This window comes from Elephas maximus, chromosome 19, assembly GCF_024166365.1.
Source record: "Elephas maximus indicus isolate mEleMax1 chromosome 19, mEleMax1 primary haplotype, whole genome shotgun sequence".
Taxonomy (NCBI): domain Eukaryota; kingdom Metazoa; phylum Chordata; class Mammalia; order Proboscidea; family Elephantidae; genus Elephas; species Elephas maximus.
In genome coordinates this window covers 69,935,918-69,955,731 of record NC_064837.1, presented here as the reverse complement: position 1 = coordinate 69,955,731, position 19,814 = coordinate 69,935,918, and the positions used below count along the sequence as shown (strand labels likewise).

Genomic DNA, 19,814 nt, shown 5'->3' with positions numbered 1-19,814 from the left:
TTTAATTTCAGTTGGGTCTGTTGTAATATTGCCCATCTCATTTCTTATTTGGGTTATTTGCTTCCTCTCCTGTTTTTCTTTTGTCAGTTTGGCCAGTGGTTTATCAATTTTGTTGAGTTTTTCAAAAAACCAGCTTTTGGTCTTGTTAATTCTTGCCATTGTTTTTCTGTTTTCTATTTCATTTAGTTCAGCTCTAATTTTTATTATTTGTTTTCTTCTGGTGCCTGTGGGTTTCTTTTGTTGCTCTCTTTCTATTCGTTCAATTTGTAGGCGTAGTTCTTTGATTTTGGCCCTTTCTTCTTTTTGGATGTATACATTTATGGATATAAATTGGCCTCTGAGCACTGCTTTTGCTATGTCCCAAATGTTCTGATAGGAAGTGTTTTCATTCTCATTGGATTCTCTGAATTTCTTTATTCCATCCTTAATGTCTTCTATAATCCAGTCTTTTTCGGGCAGGGTATTGTTCAGTTTCCAAGTGTTTGATTTCTTTTCCCTGCTTTTCCTGTTATTGATTTCCACTTTGATGGCCTTATGGTCAGAGAAGATGCTTTGTAATATTTCAATGTTTTGGATTCTGCTAAGGCTTGCTTTATGACCTAATATGTGGTCTATTCTAGAGAATGTCACCTGTGCACTAGAAAGAAAGTATACTTGGTTGCTGTTGGGTGGACTGTTTATATGTCTACAAGGTCAAGTTGGCTGATTGTGGCATTTAGATCTTCCGTGTCTTTATTGAGCTTCTTTCTGGATGTCCTGTCCTTCACCGAAAGTGGTGTGTTGAAGTCCCCTACTTTTATTGTGGAGCTGTCTATCTCACTTTTCAATGCTGATAGAGTTTGTTTTATGTATCTTGCAGCCTTGTCGTTGGGTGCATAAATATTTAATATGGTTATATCTTCTTGGTGTATTGTCCCTTTAATCATTATATAGTGTCCTTCCTTATCCTTTCTGATGGATTTAACTTTAAAGTCTATTTTGTCAGAAATTAATATTGCCACTCCTGCTCTTTTTTGATTGTTGTTTGCTTGATATATTTTTTTCCATCCTTTGAGTTTTAGTTTCTTTGTGTCTCTAAGTCTAAGGTGTGTCTGTTGTAGGCAGCATATAGACGGATCTTGTTTTTTAATCCATTCTGCCACTCTCTGTGTCTTTATTGGTGCATTGAGTCCATTTACATTCAGGGTAATTATGGATAGGTATGAACTTAGTGTTATCATTTTGATGTCTTTTTTTATGTGTTGTTGACAACTTCTTTTCCCGCTTGATTTTATGTGCTGAGTAGATTTTCTTTGTATATTGTCCTTTCCTCATATTTGTTCTTGTTGATTTTGTTTCTCCTGAGTCTGTATTTTTTTCTTGTATTTTATTTTGATGAGTAGGATAGTTTGTCTCCTTTGTGGTTACCTTTTTACTTACCCCTATTTTTCTAAAGTTAAACCTAACTTTTATTTCTTTGTATTGCCGTATCTTCCTCTCCATGAGGAAGGTGTGTGATTACATTTCCTAGTCCCTCTTTATTACTTTAATGTTGTCTTCTTTTATATAATAACATCCCTGTTACTCTGTTTTGATCTTTTTATATATATATATATATATATATATATATATATATATATATATATATAATCTTGCTTTGTTTTTTTTTTATTTCCCTGTCTGGTTTGACTTCTCATTGCTCTGCCCAGTCTTCTAGTCTTAGGTTGATACCTGATATTACTGACTGCCTAACCAAAGAACTCCCTTTAGTATTTCTTCTAGTTTTGGTTTGGTTTTTACGAATTCCCTCGACTTGTGCTTATCTGGAAATGTCTTAATTTCACCTTCATATTTAAGAAATAGTTTTGCTGGATATACGATTCTTGGCAGGCAATTTTTTTCCTTCAATTTTTAAAAAATGTCATCCCATTGCTTTCTTGCCTGCATGGTTTCTGCCGAGTAGTCCGAGCTTATTCTTATTGGCTCTGCCTTGTAGGTGACTTTTCATTTATCCCTCACTGCTCTTATAATTGTCTCTTTATCTTTGGTTTTGACAAGTTTGATTATGTCTTGGTGACTTTCTTTCAACATCTACCTTATGTGGAGTTCTATGAGCATCTTGGATAGATATCTTCTCATCTTTCATGAGATCAGGGAAGTTTTCTGCCAACAAATCTTCAACAATTTTCTCTGTATTTTCTGTTATCCCTCCCTGTTCTGGTACTCCAATCACTCGTAGGTTATTTCTCTTGATAGAGTCCCACATGATTCTTAAGGTTTCTTCATTTTTTTAAATTCTTTTATCTGATTTTTCTTCAAATATATTAGTGCCAAGTGATTTATCTTCGAGTTCAGAAATTCTAGCTTCTACTTGCTCAATTCTGCTCCTCTGACTTTCTACTGAGTTGTCTAATTCTGTAATTTTATTGTTAATCTTCTGAATTTCTGGTTGCTGTCTGTCGATGGATTTTTCCAGCTTATTAAACTTTTCATTATGTTCCTGAATAATCTTTCTGAGTTCTTCAGTTGCTTTATCTGTGTGTTCCTTGGCTTGTTCTGCATATTGCCTCGTTTCCTTCCTGATGTCTTGAAGGGTTCTGTATATTAAAGTTTTGTATTCTGCATCTGGTAATTCCAGGAATGCACTTACATCTAGAAGATCCCTGGATTCTTTGTTTTGAGAGACTGTTGAGGTGATCATGGGCTGTTTCTTTATGTGACTTGATGTCGACTGTTGTCTCCGAGCCATCTATAAGTTATTGTATTAGATATGCTTGCTTACTGTGTCGTATGTAGTTTCTTGCTCTGTTTTGTTTTGGTATACCCCTATGGGTTGCTTGAGTGAGCTAGCTTGATTATTTTCGCCTTTGGAGCTCTGACGTCCTGTCCCCCAGCTGGCTAGAGCTGTTATCAGGTATATCAGTTTAGGAGTCTGTTCAGTTTTCTTGTATGAATTCACCTCAGGTTTCCAGGTAGCTGATCATCAAGTGCGTGGTACAGGCTCTGTCCTACAGACTTAGAGGGGCAGGGGTGATTGGCGTATATACCTGTATCTGATTGTAGCTGGGGGTCACGCTCTGAACAAGGCAGGGGGCTGAGAACCGACCCCTGAATATCTCTGAGGAAAGCGTGTCCCTGTTCCCTAGAGCGTGCAGGTGGGCGGGTTCTGCAGACGGACTATGGGCACCCAAAGGTTTTGGTTGTAAGGACTGGGAGGTACCAGTTATCTCTGGACCCCTGTTGCAGGTGTCTGGGTGACCCGAGTGGAGCTACCAGTCCTTTCGTCCCTGATGTGGGTAGGTGGGGGACCTTGTTTAATAGGCAAAGCAATGTCAAACATCAAACACCCACCTCTCCACCACACAGCTGCAATGGTTGGAGTCTGCCAACAAGGGCCTATTCTCCCGAAATAGGCCCACACAGGTCCATGCAGAGGGGAAAGGTGCTCAAGGTCCACGGACAGTTTATGCCTGGACAGGAGCTGCTTCTCTCCTGAGCTCCCCTGGTTAGTGGACCTAGCAAATTATCTTTTCCCCCAAATGGATATTTTTTCCTTCCCCAAGGCCGGGAGGATGGCTCTAGGTGCTCAACAGGGGCTATCGGAGGCCAAGGGATTCAGCCGCTGAAGCCAGCTTGGAGGTGGCGGGGGGAGGGGTGCAGTAAAATATACACAAGTAGTTAGCTTTTGCTGAGAGTGCAGTTCTCCTCAGGTTCCGGAGGTGTGAGTGGGCTGTGTGGCTGGCTGCTTCTCCCTGAGGAAATGCTAGTAGCACCCCGCTGCTGCCGCCGCTCCAGGAATGATACCTGAGGGCTCCCCATGATTCAGGTCCAGTAACTCCTCTCCGCTTTTGAACGGTCTCTTCCTCCCCCTGCCCCTCAGTTCATTTTCTAAGCTTGCCTTTGATGCTCAGGGCTCCTAGCTTGTCACAAATATACTCCTTTCACTTGTTTTTTTCAGGTCTTTGTTGTAAAGAGGGCTCCATGGAAGCATCTGTCTATTCTGCCATCTTGGCTCCGCCTCCAAGTCTGGTCTTTTTTGTGTGTGTGTGTGAGTTAAAATTTTGTTCCACATTTTTCTCTGTCTCTGTCCAGGACCCTCTTTGTGATCCCTGTCAGAGCTGTCGGTGGTGGTAACCAGACACCATCTAGTTGTGCTGGACTCAGTCTGGTGGAGACTGTGGTAAGTGTGGTCCTTTAGTCCTTTGGACTAGTCCTTCCTGTGTGTCTTTGGTTTTCTTCATTCTCCCTTGCTCCAGACTGGGTGAGACCAGAGGAGTATCTTAGATGGCTGCTCACAAGCTTTTAAGACCCCAGACACTACTCACCAATGTAGGATGTAGAACATTTTCTTTATAAACTATGTTATGCCAATTGAGCTAGGTGTTCGCTGAGACCATGGTCCCCACAGCCCTCAGCCCAGTAATTTGGTCCCTCAGGGAGTTTGGATGTGTCTATGGCGCTTCCATGACCTTGCCTTGGACAAGTTATGCTGGCTTCAGAGTAGGGATATTTTTAAACCCTTTCTTCTGTTTTTCATAGTTCCCGGTGGTGTGCTCGCTTAGCTGTGATGGAAATTATTAAAAAAAAAACATACACACACACCTTAAAAACTTCCTTGATAATAGGCGCCACTGGAAAATCAGCGAAACATAGCTGGCATATGGCACAGATGCTGCAATTGAAGAGGACACACCGGGGTGCCTAGTGGTCTGTGATGGGGTGGGACCTCGCTTCCCCCCAGACCCTTGACCAGCTGCCCGCCGGCTGTGGCCACAGCTGGGGAACCTGTTACAGGGTCTCCAAGGCTCTGTACCTTGACCAAAGGGGCTCCTGGCTGGCGGGAATGACACCTGTCTGCCCCCGAATTTCCAGTCAGAAGTAAGACAAACGCAGAAAATAGGGCACAAGGGGGTCCAGGAGTGTGCTCTTTATGAGTGGCCCCCCAAACACCCACACAAGCTCACCACAGTGCACAATCTTCCTGCATTCTGGCTCATTTTGAGAAGTTTCATGCGGGAACGGCCAGTTCCCTTTGAACACGTATGATCTGGAAGTGTTTACTGGGGTCTCCATCATAGTTACTCGTATTTTCTTAGGACCCACGTTCTGTGACAGTATAAGAATCCCACTGGTAGCTGTGGCCTTTCAAGTGTCAGCGTGGCCGGGAGATGTCTGTCTTCACCCAGACATCCTGCTTCCTGGGGAGGGCAGCGCCAGCCCCAGCCCTGAGGCCAAAGAGACTACTCGGTCCCCAGTGGACATGCCAGCAGTCTTGAGAGCTGTTGTGCCTGTTTGCCCGGTACAGGGACATCGGGCTCTCTGAGCAGGAAGGATGAATGGACAGAACCTCAAAGGGCCTGGTCCATGCCCCTTTTTCGGGGACACATTTTTAACTGGGCGCTGTCTGTGTGTGAGCCTGTATGAGTCTGTGTGTGAGTTTGTGTGTGTGTGAATGACTCTGTGCAAGTCTGTGTGAGTGTTTCTGTGTATGTGTATCTGGTGTGTGTATTTTGCTAAAATATCCAATGGACAATTGCAGTGCAATGGATTGCCTAGCCTTTGTGTGGCCTCTCTTACTATGGTCTTGAAACTCTCACCCACGTGATTGGGCGGGACTGTGTGATAGGATAATTTTGGCCTGCCAAAGGGACTGGCTGGTTTTGCCATCCTGCTGGTCTTGAAATGAGTGACCCCAGAGATGGGACAGAGAGGATCCCACCACCACCAAGGAAGAACAGCCAAGGGTGGAGAGTGCATCCTTTGGACCCAGGGTCCCTGCACTGCGAAGGGAGACAGAGAGAGCTGTAACACCGAAGGCAGAGAGAGATGGCAGCAGAGGCCCTGCAGCAGGAGACGGCGTGGTGGGCTTCCTGGCCCATGGAGAAAGAAGGCTGAGTGCCTTTGGGCAGAGGCCCAGGGCCAGGGAGAGGACTGCCTTCAAGCACAGCTGGGAAGAGGCTGTCCTGATGGAAGAACTGTAACCTGAGTGTTCCTGAGCCTGAAATGTTACTGTTACTTCTCTAATAAACCCCATAATCATGAGTATGGTCTGTGAGTTCTGTGTGGCCATTGTAACGAAATTATCCAACCCAGCAGAGAAGTAGAGATTGCCGTGGGAGGATGGCTGGTGTCAGAATTGGTAAAGATGGCGGAGAGAGGAGGCATGTCTGACCTCTGCCTCGTAAGAATCAGCCTTGGGCTGTAGATCTTGATTCTCCTTTCCGGTTGTGAAGTTAAGGAGGTCAGACACAGCCCCTAAGTTGTTTTTAAAACATTCTATGCCCGCATATTTGAAAAAACAAGATATCATCTTCCCATCTATCAGACTGGTACAATCCAACCAAGCACTAGCACACCCAGGTGGCCGGGACTTTGCACAGTGCTGGCAGATGTTATTGTCATAGTCCTACTGGGCACTACCTACCACATCTGCAAATGAACATCCCCTGATCCCAAAGCCCAAAGCCCCAGTCTGGTGATTTATCTGGTAATATAATTGTTAATGCAGCAACCTTAGACAAGGCAGCAAGAGCCTGAATGGCAAAGGCCACACAGGGTTGGGTGAAGAGGAGGGCGGAGCATCTGCAGGTTTCATCTCCAAAGATGCCACCATTATTGCTGAAGAAGGAAGGAAGGCCAGCAGGGAATGCACGCATTTGCTGGAAATGCGGGAAGTGCCCAGGGAGGGGAGGCCCAGGGCCCAGGAACTCATTTCCTGTGGGAGGGAAGCAGCGACTGCAGGATGGGGGGCTGGAGGCTCTGCTGTACTAAACTCAAAGAATTTTAACCGAGTGACTTGTACAAAAGATTAAATATCAAAATAGGGGAAGTGAGGAGGTGACGGTAAAGCTGGGTCTCCAGGGACACGTAGGAACTAGCCCAGTGGCCAGGGGAGGGGGTGGGGAGGGGATTAGTCTTGGAGGCTTGAGAGGGCTGAACAATGTGTGGGGGGGCTCATGGCGGTGTGTTTGCCTCGTGAGGTCCCTGTGGGGACACAGCCTGTGAGCCAGGAGAGCCATACCTGAGTGCCATACTCACAGAAGGGCCTCGCTCAGGGTCTGAGGCTGGTGATGGTCTCACTAACTGGCCGGGCATTAACGCACCCGTGTGGGGTGATAGGCAAAGCTGCCCTTGTCTCACAGACGGCCTATGCCTCCATTTTTTTTTACTATAGTAAAATACATATAACCTAAAATTTGCCATTTTAACCATTTTTAAGTGTACAATTCGGTGGCATTAATTATATTCACAAAGTTGTGCAATCCTCGCTGCTATTTATTTCCAGACTTTCTCATCACCCCAGACGGAAGCTCGGTGCCCTGTAAGCACCCCCATCCCGCCTACCCTCCTACCCACTCATGACTTTTTGTCCCTACGCATTTGCCTGTTCTAGATGTTTCCTCTAAGCGGGATCACACAATATTTGTATTACTGTGTTGGGCTTATTTCACTTAGCATCATGTTCACCATCCATGCTGTTGTAGCTATATTAGAGCTTCATTTCTCTTTATGGCTGAGTAATATTCCATTGCATGCACAGGCCAAGGAGTCCTGGGTAGAGCAAACCGTTAATGCTCTCGGCTGCTGACCAAAGGATTGGAGGTTCAAGTTCACCCAAAGGAGCCTTGGAAGACAGGCCTGGAGATCTACTTCCAAAAAATCAGCCTGTGAAAACCCTATGGAGGACATTTCTACTCTAACACATATGAGGTTGCCATGAATTAGAGTCGACTTGATGACAACTATTTGGGAATTAAGGCATGGAAACTTCAGGGCTGGGTAGCACCCTCTGCTTCCATCCCCTGCTGTGACAGGACAGTCCCAGGTGAGGAAGGGGCTCCTAGCCCGTCCACGTGGGGCTTTAGACAGAGGATCATGTTTGGGCCGGGGCAGAACAATGGCGAAGGGAGGGCATATCTGCACACAGGTGGTGAAGCTGAACATCAAAGGGAGATCTATAGCTCCTGAAGGTAAACATCCTGGTCTCCTTTCCCCCTCACTGTCTCCCTTTAACCCTCCCGGGGAGTCTGAGCAGGAGAGTGCTATTGCCCTCTCGGAAAGCTTGAGAGGACTTAAGCAGCATGGAATCCCAGAAAAATGGGGAGCTTCCAGGAGGCATCCTGCTTCAGGGCTCCAGGTGTGCCTTTGTCTGGGGACACTGCCAGGAGGGCCCTCTGTGCACCTGACAGAAGTAGAGCACTGCATGGTGGCCCCTACCTGCCCGCCCTGCACCCCTGCGCCCCACACCTCAAGACCTCCTGGATGGTCCTGTGTGCCTCATCACGGTGCTTCATCCCCACCAGGCTGGTGGCCCATTGCTGCAGGATATGCTTCTTCTCCACATTGATGGCGTCAATTTCCATGCAGGCCTGCAGAGAGGCACCAAGCAAACACCTGTCTCATCTCGTCTACGGCCACAGACCCAGAAGAACGCCGCAGCCTCAGCGCCCCTGAGCTATCTTTTCTCTTACTTCCGCCTTGCTTTTTGCAATGGTTAATTTTGTGCATCAGCTTGGCCAGGCTATGGTTCCCAGTGGTCTGGCCAAACACTAGACTAGTTGCTGTTCCGTAATGTAATCTAACCCAATGGAATGTAATTACCTTCCATAATGTAATGTAATAAATCAATAAGTCAAAAGAGGAATGTCCTTAGGGTGTGGACTACCTTAAGATTATAAATAGATATTTTGGCAGACCTGGCTCTCTCTTCACTCTGTACTCTTCCTATCACCTGACCTATGGACCTTGGGATGAAAACCCGCAGGAATCTCCAGCCTGCTCTCTGACCTACAGATTTTGTACTTGCCAGGCCCCATAGCTATGTGAGCCAATCCCTTGAAGTAAATCTCTCTCTCTGTCTCATATATACACACACAGTATATATGTACCCATTGCTGTTGAGTCAAATCCGTCAAGACACATAGTGAACCTATAGGAAAGAGTAGCAGTGCCCATAAGGTTTCCAAGACTGCCACATCTTTCTCCTGCAGAGTGGCGGTGGGTTTCAATGAGCACTTAACCAGGGCTCCTCTTTTATTTATATATGCCTATGTCTCATGTCTTGGAGCCCTGGTGGTGCAGTGGTTAAGAGCTCAGTTGCTACTGAAACGTCATCAGTTTGAATCCACCAGCCAATTCTTGGAAACTGTATGGGGCAGTTCTACCCTGTCATATAGGGTCTCTATGAATCAGAATTGACTTGATGGCAATGGGTTTTTGTTTCAAGTCTCACTGGTTCTGTTTCTCTAGAGAACTCTAAGACGCTTTTTTTTTTTTTTTTACCGTGCATCAGCAAGAGGATAGAAACGAGATTAACTACAGCTTTAAAGGCACCTAGAAGGCTTCACTTGGGGCCCTGATGTGCTGGGAGCTGTGGAGGCGAGGGGAGGATAAGGGGGATGAGGATGCTGGCTGCCCTTGCTCCAATACCCGCCGGGTGCCAGACCAGCATCTACAGTGCACCTGTTATGGCCAAGCCCTGTTCTGCGTGCTTGGAGTGCAAAAATGAGCACCACACAGAGGAGCCTGACCTGGTGGAGGCACCCTCAACACAGAGGCAGGAAGTACAAAAAGACTTAAAAAAGAAAACTACGCAGCATCATGTAATATACCACCATCCTATGGTATAAACGTGCACAGGGCACTTTGTACTGGTTTTCAAAATCTCTTCCTGCCACCAAGTTTACTAGTGGCTGTACCTTTGTCTCTTGCAAGTGTGTCTCTTATCTTTTCGTTTCGTTGTTGGTGTCCTTAACGGACAAATGTGCTATGATTTGTGTAGTCAACCCTTCTCATCTTTTCCTTTAAGAGTTTTGCTTTTCCAGCTCTTCAGACAGGGATTGAACTGGACTAAAAAAATAGGGGATGGAAAATGATACTGGTGAAGAGTGAGCTTCTCGGATCAAGTAGACACATGAGACTGTGGGCAGCTCCTGTCTGGAGGGGAGATGAGAGGGTGGAGGGGGTCAGAAGCCGGCAGAATGGATAAGAAAAGAGAGACTGGAGGGAAGAAGTGGGCTGTCTCATTAGAGGGGGAGCAATTAGGAGTATATAAAAAATAGCAAGGTGTATATAAATTTTTGTATGGGAGACTGACTTGATTTGTAAACTTTCACTTACAGCACAATAAAAATTAAAAAAAAAAAAAAAAAGAGTTTTGCTTTTTGGTGTTATGCTTAGAAAGGACTCCCCAGCCCAGGGTTATATCAATATTTTTCTTTATTTTCTTCTGGTACCTTTCCTCCCATTTAAATACTTGTTCCATCTGGAATTTATTTTACTGTCGGGTATGAGGAAAGATTTAAATTAATTTTTTTTCCTAAATGATTAACCAAATGTCTCAACATCATTGGCTTAATAATTCATTGGTTATCCAGTAATTTATAATCTACTCAATTTTTATATAAACCTTTGTTTCTAGGCTCTCTCTTAGGCTCCAGTGGTCTGTCCATCCATCCTGATCTCTAGAACACACTATTCTTTTAGAGTTTTGTCATATACATACATATATATGTGCACATATATAATATACACGTTCATATACATATATACATACATAAACAAATACGCATGCATATATATATGTTGTTGTTAGGTGCCATCGAGTCAATCTTTTCTCTGTTTATCATGATGTTGCTTATTGTAGTTGTGAGGATTTTTGTTTTCTTTATGTTGAGGTATAATCCATGCAGAAGGCTGTGCTACATACATATACATAGATGAGTATATAGGGAGAGCCCTGGAGGTGTAATGGTTAAGCACTTGGCTGCTAACTGAAAGGTCAATGGTACAAACCCACTAGCTGCTCCTAGGGAGAAAAGACTTGGCCATCTGCTCCTAGAAAGGTTACAGCCTAGGAAACCCAATTGCAGTTCTTCTCTGTCCTATAGGATCTCTATGAGTAGGAATCAATTCCATGGCACACAACATCAATACATATACAGTGAAACCTGTGAGAGCGAGAACTCAACTGGACTGCCTTGTTTTCCCAGGTCTCGTGAGTTTTCCACCTTTTAGAGAGTGCAGTGTTAACACTTTTCTGTAGCTCATTTTAGTGGAAAATATTTGAGTTTTCCTTCTCTGACAGGCTTCTGCCTCACAAAGATTCCAGCTTTCACATGTTTTACTATATATTATAATTGTGGTGAAAATATGCACAGCAAAGCATTCACCATTCATCTTTCTAATACATTTTAATGTTGGTCGGGGAATGCTGGGCGACCCACCCTCCCTGTGTGCCCAGGACTCTCCCTAGTTTTAATGCTGAAAGCCCTGCATCTTGGAAACCCTTGGCTCCCGGGCAACCAAGGATGGTGGGTCACCTTACATGAATCTTCCTTTCCAAAACAATTCTTGGCTAGTCCTCCTAATTTATTTTTTAGATAAATTTAAGAATCGTTTCGTCAGTTAAAAAATTAAACTGGATTTGGACTACATTACAGGTTATTTATATTTATAGATCTACCATCCGTCTGCCAGTCTGTCCTGAAATACAACACTGTCAGTGATAGGATAACGTCCATACGCCTACGAGGAATTGCAGTTAATACTATTATTCGAATTTATGCACCAACCACTAAAGACAAATCGAAGATTTTTACCAACTTCCGCAGTCTGAAATTGATCAAACATGCGATCAAGATGTATTGATAATTACTGGTGATTAGAATGCAAAAGTTGGAAGCAAAGTAGAAGGATCAGTAGTTGGCAAATACGGCCTTGATGACAGAAACAATGCAGGAGATCACACGATCGAATTTTATAAGACCAACGACTTATTCATTGGATATAGCCTTTTTCAACAACATAAATGACAACTATACACGGAGACCTCACTGGATGGAAGACACAGGAATTAAATTGACTACATCTGTGGAAAGAAACGATGAGAACCTCAGTATCATCAGTCAGAACGAGGCCAGGGGGCCAACTGCAGAACAGACCATCAGTGGCTCACATGCAAGTTCAAGCTGAAGCTGAAGAGAATTAATACACATCCGCCAGAGCCCAAGTATGACCTTGAGTATGCCCTACCTGAATTTAGAGACCAACCAGAGCCCAAGTATGACCTTGAGTGTGCCCTACCTGAATTTAGAGACCAACCAGAGCCCAAGTATGACCTTGAGTGTGCCCTACCTGAATTTAGAGACCAACCAGAGCCCAAGTATGACCTTGAGTGTGCCCTACCTGAATTTAGAGACCAACCAGAGCCCAAGTATGACCTTGAGTGTGCCCTACCTGAATTTAGAGACCAACCAGAGCCCAAGTATGACCTTGAGTGTGCCCTACCTGAATTTAGAGACCAACCAGAGCCCAAGTATGACCTTGAGTGTGCCCTACCTGAATTTAGAGGCCAACCAGAGCCCAAGTATGACCTTGAGTGTGCCCTACCTGAATTTAGAGACCAACCAGAGCCCAAGTATGACCTTGAGTGTGCCCTACCTGAATTTAGAGACCAACCAGAGCCCAAGTATGACCTTGAGTGTGCCCTACCTGAATTTAGAGACCAACCAGAGCCCAAGTATGACCTTGAGTGTGCCCTACCTGAATTTAGAGGCCAACCAGAGCCCAAGTATGACCTTGAGTGTGCCCTACCTGAATTTAGAGACCAACCAGAGCCCAAGTATGACCTTGAGTGTGCCCTACCTGAATTTAGAGGCCAACCAGAGCCCAAGTATGACCTTGAGTGTGCCCTACCTGAATTTAGAGACCAACCAGAGCCCAAGTATGACCTTGAGTGTGCCCTACCTGAATTTAGAGACCAACCAGAGCCCAAGTATGACCTTGAGTGTGCCCTACCTGAATTTAGAGACCAACCAGAGCCCAAGTATGACCTTGAGTGTGCCCTACCTGAATTTAGAGACCAACCAGAGCCCAAGTATGACCTTGAGTATGCCCTACCTGAATTTAGAGACCAACTCAGGAATAGGTTTGACACACTCAACACTCACAACCAAACAAGACTAGACGAGTTGTGGGACGACATCAAGGACATGATACATGAGGAAAGCAAAAAGTCATTAAAAACACACACACACACATACAAAAAAAAGACTAAAATGGATGTCTGAAGAGATTCTGAAACTTGCTCTTGAACGTGGAGTAGCTACAGCAACTGGAACAAATGATGAAGTAAGAGCTGAACAGATGATTTCAAAAGGCGGCTCGAGAAGACAAAGTATTATGATGACGTGTGCAAAGATCTAGAGCTAGAAAACCAAAAGGTAAGAACACACTTGGCATTTCTCGAGCTGAAAGAACTGAAGAAAAAATTCAAGCTCCAAGTTGCAATACTGACATGCTTAAGGAGGCATACAGATGGATGAGACCCGGCTCTTCACCTCAAGGAACTGGGTAAGAAACTGGGGTACCACTAGTTAGTCTTTCACTCAGTGGCATGTGTGACCTGCCTGCCACATGCCAGGCCTTAGGTCAGTGGTCAATGCCCTGTGTGGTGGAGCGAAGTGGGTGGTTCTGCCCGGGAGAGCTGCAAGGGGTACTCTTACCTCACTCACTGCTTTTCGTAAGGTCCGGGTGTCCTCAGCCTGGGCAAGACACTTAGCCTCAAACAGGGCAATGTTTTCTTCCAGCTGATTGACTTGAGTGGTGAGCCGATCCACGTGTAGGTCCTGGGGAACAAGAAGAGAAGATGGCCTGTGGGGACACATCCAGGCCTTAGAGGCCATTCTCTGCCAACCCTTTGGAGGGCTGGCCAACAATACTGCCATGGTTTGAATTGTGTCCTCCCAAAAGATATGTTGGTGTCCTTGATCCCTGCTCCTATGAATGTGCCCTTGCTTAGAAATACGTTTTTGTTTTGTTATGTTAATGAGGTCATACATACATGAGTAGGGTGGGTCCTAAACCTAATCCCTTCTGAGTGGTGTCTTATAAAAAGGGAAAACAGACACAGAGAGACACAGACAGGGGCAAGACGCCGTGTGAGAACCTATCTATAAGCCAAGGAATGCTGAGAAATACCGGGACTTCCAGAAGCTGGGAGAGATAAGGAAAGGCCTTCTCCTACTGCCCACAGGGAGAGAGAGAGAGCCTTGCCCTGCGGACACCCTGAATTTGACCTTCTAGCCTCCAGAACTGTGAGAAAATAAAATTGTGTTCTTTAAAACCACCTATTTGTGGTACTTTTGTTATGGCAGTACTTGGGAACACATACCAAGGCTGGCCCTGACCTCCAGGCTGTAGTGCTCTAAACAACAACCCCATTGTTGTCAAGTCAGTTCCAGTGCATAGCAACCCCATGTGACGGGGTAAAACTGCCCCATGGGGTTTCCAAGGCTGAAATCGTTACAGAAGCACACGGCCACATCTTTCTACCTCAGAGTGGCTGGTGAGTTTGAATCACCCACCTTTCGGTTAGCAGCCGAGCACTTTAACCACTGCGCTGCCTGGGCTCCTTTGCAGTGAGAGCTCCAGCAAGTGGCAAAGTGGAGCACCTTCTTGAAAACTAAAGGTTTGGTGATGACTCAGTGTGTGGTGGATCTGCAGGGTACCTGCTTTTTCTTCTCAACCTCGGCCCGCATCCTCTCCATCTCAGCTTTCTTGACGACTTGCTTCATCACGCAGATGTCATCACGCACATCCTGGTCTATGTGCTGCATGTAGAAGAGATTCAGGGACAGGCTCTCCACCTCAGCGTGCAGTGCTGCCACTGGGGGAGGAAGCAGGAACGGTCATTCCATCACACACACCTTTTCACCTGGCCTAAGGCCAGGGAGGTGGGAGGGAGCCCTGGTGGCTGCTAAACAGAAGGTTGGCAGTTCCAATCTACCAGCCACTTCTTGGAAAAACACTACTCTGTGCTGGAGGGTCGCTATGAGTCCGAATCCGGTTGAGGGTGACCGGTTTTGGGTTTGGTTTTGGTTTAACCTTTACGGGAGCAGATTGCTGGGGAGGAAGCAGGTCTCTGGGTCTTTTCTCCTGCAAAGCAGCTGGTGGGTTCCAACCACTGACCTTTTGGTTAGCAGCCGAGTGCTTAACCACTATGCCACCAAGGCTCCTTTTATAAAGCTAGAATAGCCATTTCTTTGGGAGCCATAGCTTCACTGGTTGTTGCTTGCTCACTTCCAGTGGGTAGATTCAAAGAGAAAACTCAGTTAGTGATCGAAAGGTTGCTGGGTGACTGTTGTATAGGTGGCTCTTGAAGGAGGTAGCTTAGTTAATTTTTTTTTTTTTTTAATACAGGATCATTGTATATGACTGCATCTTCCTACCCAGTGACATGGGTGCTCCGTTTATTTAAATCTGCTTTATGGCCTTTAGTAAATGTTTACTGTTTTTCTTCATACAGACTCACTCATTTCTTTTTTTTTTTTAATTAACTTTTATTAAGCTTCAAGTGAACATTTACAATTCCAATCAGTCTGTCACATGTAAGTTTACATGTATTTTACTCCCTTCTCCCACTTGCTCTCCCCCATTGAGTCAGCCCTTTCAGTCTCTCATTTTGTGCCAATTTTGCCGTCTTCCCTCTCTCTCTATCTTCCCATCCCCCCTCCAGTCAAGAGTTGCCAAAACACTCTCCAGTGTCCACCTGATTTAATTAGCTCTCTCTTCATCAGCATCTCTCTCCCCCCCGCTGACCAGTCCCTTTCATGTCTGATGAGTTGTCTTCGGTGATGGTTCCTGTCCTGTGCCAACAGAAGGTCTGGGGAGCATTGCCACCGGGATTCCTCTAGTCGCAGTCAGACCATTAGGTATGGTCTTTTTATGAGAATTTGGGGTCTGTATCCCATTGGCCTCCTGCTCCCTCAGGAGTTGTCTGTTGTGCTCCCTGACAGGGCAGTCATCGATTGTGGCCGGGCACCAACTAGTTCTTCTGGTCTCAGGATGATGTAGGTCTCTGGTTCATGTGGCCCTTTCTGTCTCTTGGGTTCTTAGTTGTTGTGTGACCTTGGTGTTCTTCATTTTCCTTTGCTCCAGGTGGGTTGAGACCAATTGATGCATCTTAGATGGCCGCTTGTTAGCATTTAGGACCCCAGACGCCACATTTCAAAGTGGGATGTAGAATGTTTTCATAATAGAATTATTTTGCCAATTGACTTAGAAGTCCCCTCAAACCATGTTCCCCAGACCCCAGCCCCTGGTCCGCTGACCTTTGAAGCATTCATTTTATCCCGGAAACCTCTTTGCTTTTAGTCCAGTCCAATTGGGCTGACCTTCCTTGTATTGAGTGTTGTCTTTCCCCTCACCCAAAGCAGTTCTTATCTACTGATTGATCAATAAAAACCCTCTCCCTCCCTCCCTCCCTCCCCGCCTCGTAACCACAAAAGTATGTGTTCTTCTCAGTTTTTTCTATTTCTCAAGATCTTATAATAGTGGTCTTATACAATATTTGTCCTTTCGCCTCTGACTAATTTCGCTCAACATAATGCCTTCCAGATTCCTCCATGTTATGTTTCAGAGATTCGTCACTGTTCTTTATCGATGCGTAGTATTCCATTGTGTGAATATACCACAATTTATTTACCCATTCATCCGTTGACGGACACCTTGGTTGCTTCCAACTTTTTGCTATTGTAAACAGAGCTGCAATAAACACGGGTGTGCATATATCTGTTTGTGTGAAGGCTCTTGTATCTCTAGGGTATATTCCGAGGAGTGGGATTTCTGGGTTGTATGGTAGTTCTATTTCTAACTGTTTAAGATAACGCCAGATAGATTTCCAAAGTGGTTGTACCATTTTACATTCCCACCAGCAGTGTATGAGAGTTCCAATCTCTCTGCAGCCTCTCCAACATTTATTATTTTGTGTTTTTTGGATTAATGCCAGTCTAGTTGGTGTGAGATGGAATCTCATTGTAGTTTTAATTTGCATTTCTCTAATGGCTAATGATCGGGAGGATTTTCTCATGTATCTGTTGGCTGCCTGAATATCTTCTTTAGTGAAATGTGTGTTCATATCCTTTGCCCACTTCTTGATTGGGTTGTTTGTCTTTTTGTGGTTGAGTTTTGACAGAATCATGTAGATTTTAGAGATCAAGCGCTGGTCTGAGATGTCATAGCTGAATATTCTTTCCCAGTCTGTAGGTGGTCTTTTTACTCTTTTGGTGAAGTCTTTAGATGAGCATAGGTGTTTGATTTTTAGGAGCTCCCAGTTATCTGGTTTCTCTTCATCATTTTTGGTAATGTTTTGTATTCTGTTTATGCCCTGTATTAGGGCTCCTAACGTTGTTCCTATTTTTTCTTCCATGATCTTTATCATTTTAGTCTTTATGTTTAGGTCTTTGATCCACTTGGAGTTAGTTTTTGTGCATGGTGTGAGGTATGGGTCCTGTTTCATTCTTTTGCAAATGGATATCCAGTTATGCCAGCACCATTTGTTAAAAAGACTATCTTTTCCCCAATTAACTGACACTGGTCCTTTGTCAAATATCAGCTGCTCGTACATGGATGGATTTATATCTGGGTTCTCAATTTTGTTCCATTGGTCTATGTGCCTGTTGTTGTACCAGTACCAGGCTGTTTTGACTACTGTAGCTGTATAATAGGTTCTGAAATCAGGTAGAGTGAGGCCTCCCACTTTCTTCTTCTTTTTCAGTAATGCTTTGCTTATCCGGGGGTTCTTTCCCTTCCATATGAAATTGGTGGTTTGTTTCTCTATCCCCTTAAAATATGACATTGGAATTTGGATTGGGAGTGCGTTATATGTATAGATAGATGGCTTTTGGTAGAATAGACATTTTTACTATGTTAAGTCTTCCTATCCATGAGCAGGGTATGTTTTTCCACTTAAGTATGTCCTTTTGAATTTCTTGTAGTAGAGCTTTGTAGTTTTCTTTGTATAGGTCTTTTACATCCTTGGTAATATTTATTCCTAAGTATTTTATCTTCTTGGGGGCTACTGTGAATGGTATTGATTTGGTTATTTCCTCTTCGGTGTTCTTTTTGTTGATGTAGAGGAATCCAAGTGATTTTTGTATGTTTATTTTATAACCTGAGACTCTGCCAAACTCTTCTATTAGTTTCAGTAGTTTTCTGGAGGATTCCTTAGGGTTTTCCGTGTATACGATCATGTCATCTGCAAATAGTGATAGCTTTACTTCCTCCTTGCCAATCCGGATACTCTTTATTTCTTTGTCTAGCCGAATTGCCCTGGCTAGGACTTCAAGTACAATGTTGAATAAGAGCGGTGATAAAGGGCATCCTTGTCTGGTTCCCGTTCTCAAGGGAAATGCTTTCAGGTTCTCTCCATTTAGAGTGATATTGGCTGTTGGCTTTGCATAGATGCCCTTTATTATGTTGAGGAATTTTCCTTCAATTCCTATTTTGGTAAGAGTTTTTATCATAAATGGGTGTTGAACTTTGTCAAATGCCTTTTCTCCATCTATTGATAAGATCATGTGGTTTTTATCTTTTGTTTTATTTATGTGATGGATTACATTAATAGTTTTTCTGATATTAAACCAGCCTTGCATACCTGGTATAAATCCCACTTGATTAGGGTGAATTATTTTTTTGATGTGTTGTTGGATTCTATTTGCTAGAATTTTGTTGAGGATTTTTGCATCTATGTTCATGAGGGATATAGGTCTATAATTTTCTTTTTTTTGTAATGTCTTTACCTGGTTTTGGTATCAGGGAGATGGTGGCTTCATAGAATGAGTTGGGTAGTATTCTGTCTTTTTCTATGCTTTGAAATACCTTCAGTAGTAGTGGTGTTAAGTCTTCTCTGAAGGTTTGGTAAAACTCTGCAGTGAAGCCATCCGGGCCAGGGCTTTTTTTTGTTGGAAGTTTTTTGATTACCGTTTCAATCTCTTTTTTTGTTATGGGTCTATTTAGTTGTTCTACTTCTGAATGTGTTAGTTTAGGTAGGTAGTGTTTTTCCAAGAATTTATTCACTTCTTCTAGGTTTTCAAATTTGTTAGAGTACAATTTTTCGTAGTAATCTGAAATGATTCTTTTAATTTCATTTGGCTCTCTTGTGATGTGGTCCTTCTCGTTTCTTATTCAGGTTATTTGTTTCCTTTCCTGTTTTTCTTTAGTCAGTCTAGCTAATGGTTTATCAATTTTGTTAATTTTTTCAAAGAACCAGCTTTTGGCTTTGTTAATTCTTTCAATTGTTTTTCTGTTCTCTAATTCATTTAGTTCAGCTCTAATTTTTATTATTTGTTTTCTTCTAGTGCCTCATTTCTTTTTTTTATATATAATTTTTATTGTGCTTTAAGTGAAAGTTTACAAATCAAGTCAGTCTCTCACACAAAAACCTACACACCTTGCTACATACTCCCAGTTAGTCTCCCCACAATGATACAGCCCGCTCCCTCCCTCCACTCTCTCTTTTCGTGTCCATTTCGTCAGCTTCTAACCCCCTCTACCCTCTCATCTCCCCGTCAGGCAGGAGATACCGACTTAGTCTCAAGAGTCCACCTGATCCAAGAAGCTCACTCCTCACCAGCATCCCTCTCCAACCCATTGTTCAAGTCCAATCCATGTCTGAAGAGTTGGCTTTGGGAATGGTTCCTGTCCTGGGCCAACAGAAGGTCTGGGGACCATGACCACCAGGGTCCTTCTATTCTCAGTCAGACCATTAATTCTGGTCTTTTTATGAGAATTTGGGGTCTGAATCCCACTGCTCTCCTGCTCCCTCAGGGGTTCTCTGTTAAGTTCCCTGTCAGGACAGTCATCAGTTGTAGCCGGGCACCATCTAGTTCTTCTGGTCTCAGGATGATGTAGTCTCTGGTTCATGTGGCCCTTTCTGTCTCTTGGGCTTGTAATTACCTTGTGTCCTTGGTGTTCTTCATTCTCCTTTGATTCAGGTGGGTTGAGACTCATTGATGCATCTTAGATGGCCGCTTGCTAGTGTTTAAGACCCCAGA

The 19,814-nt window shown here is 44.1% G+C and overlaps 1 protein-coding gene across 1 annotated transcript in view; it reads right to left on the bottom strand.

Moving 5' to 3' along the window:
* Positions 1–19,814, bottom strand: part of CCDC40 (coiled-coil domain containing 40) — a 73,965-nt gene that overhangs the window by 28,546 nt on the left and 25,605 nt on the right. Inside the window, exons 8-10 of the mRNA XM_049860939.1 lie at positions 14,490–14,647; positions 13,485–13,607; positions 8,227–8,348 (exon numbers count right to left, since the gene is read on the bottom strand). Of these exons, the coding sequence (XP_049716896.1) occupies positions 8,227–8,348; positions 13,485–13,607; positions 14,490–14,647 (403 nt within the window). The remainder of the gene's footprint in view (positions 1–8,226; positions 8,349–13,484; positions 13,608–14,489; positions 14,648–19,814) is intronic.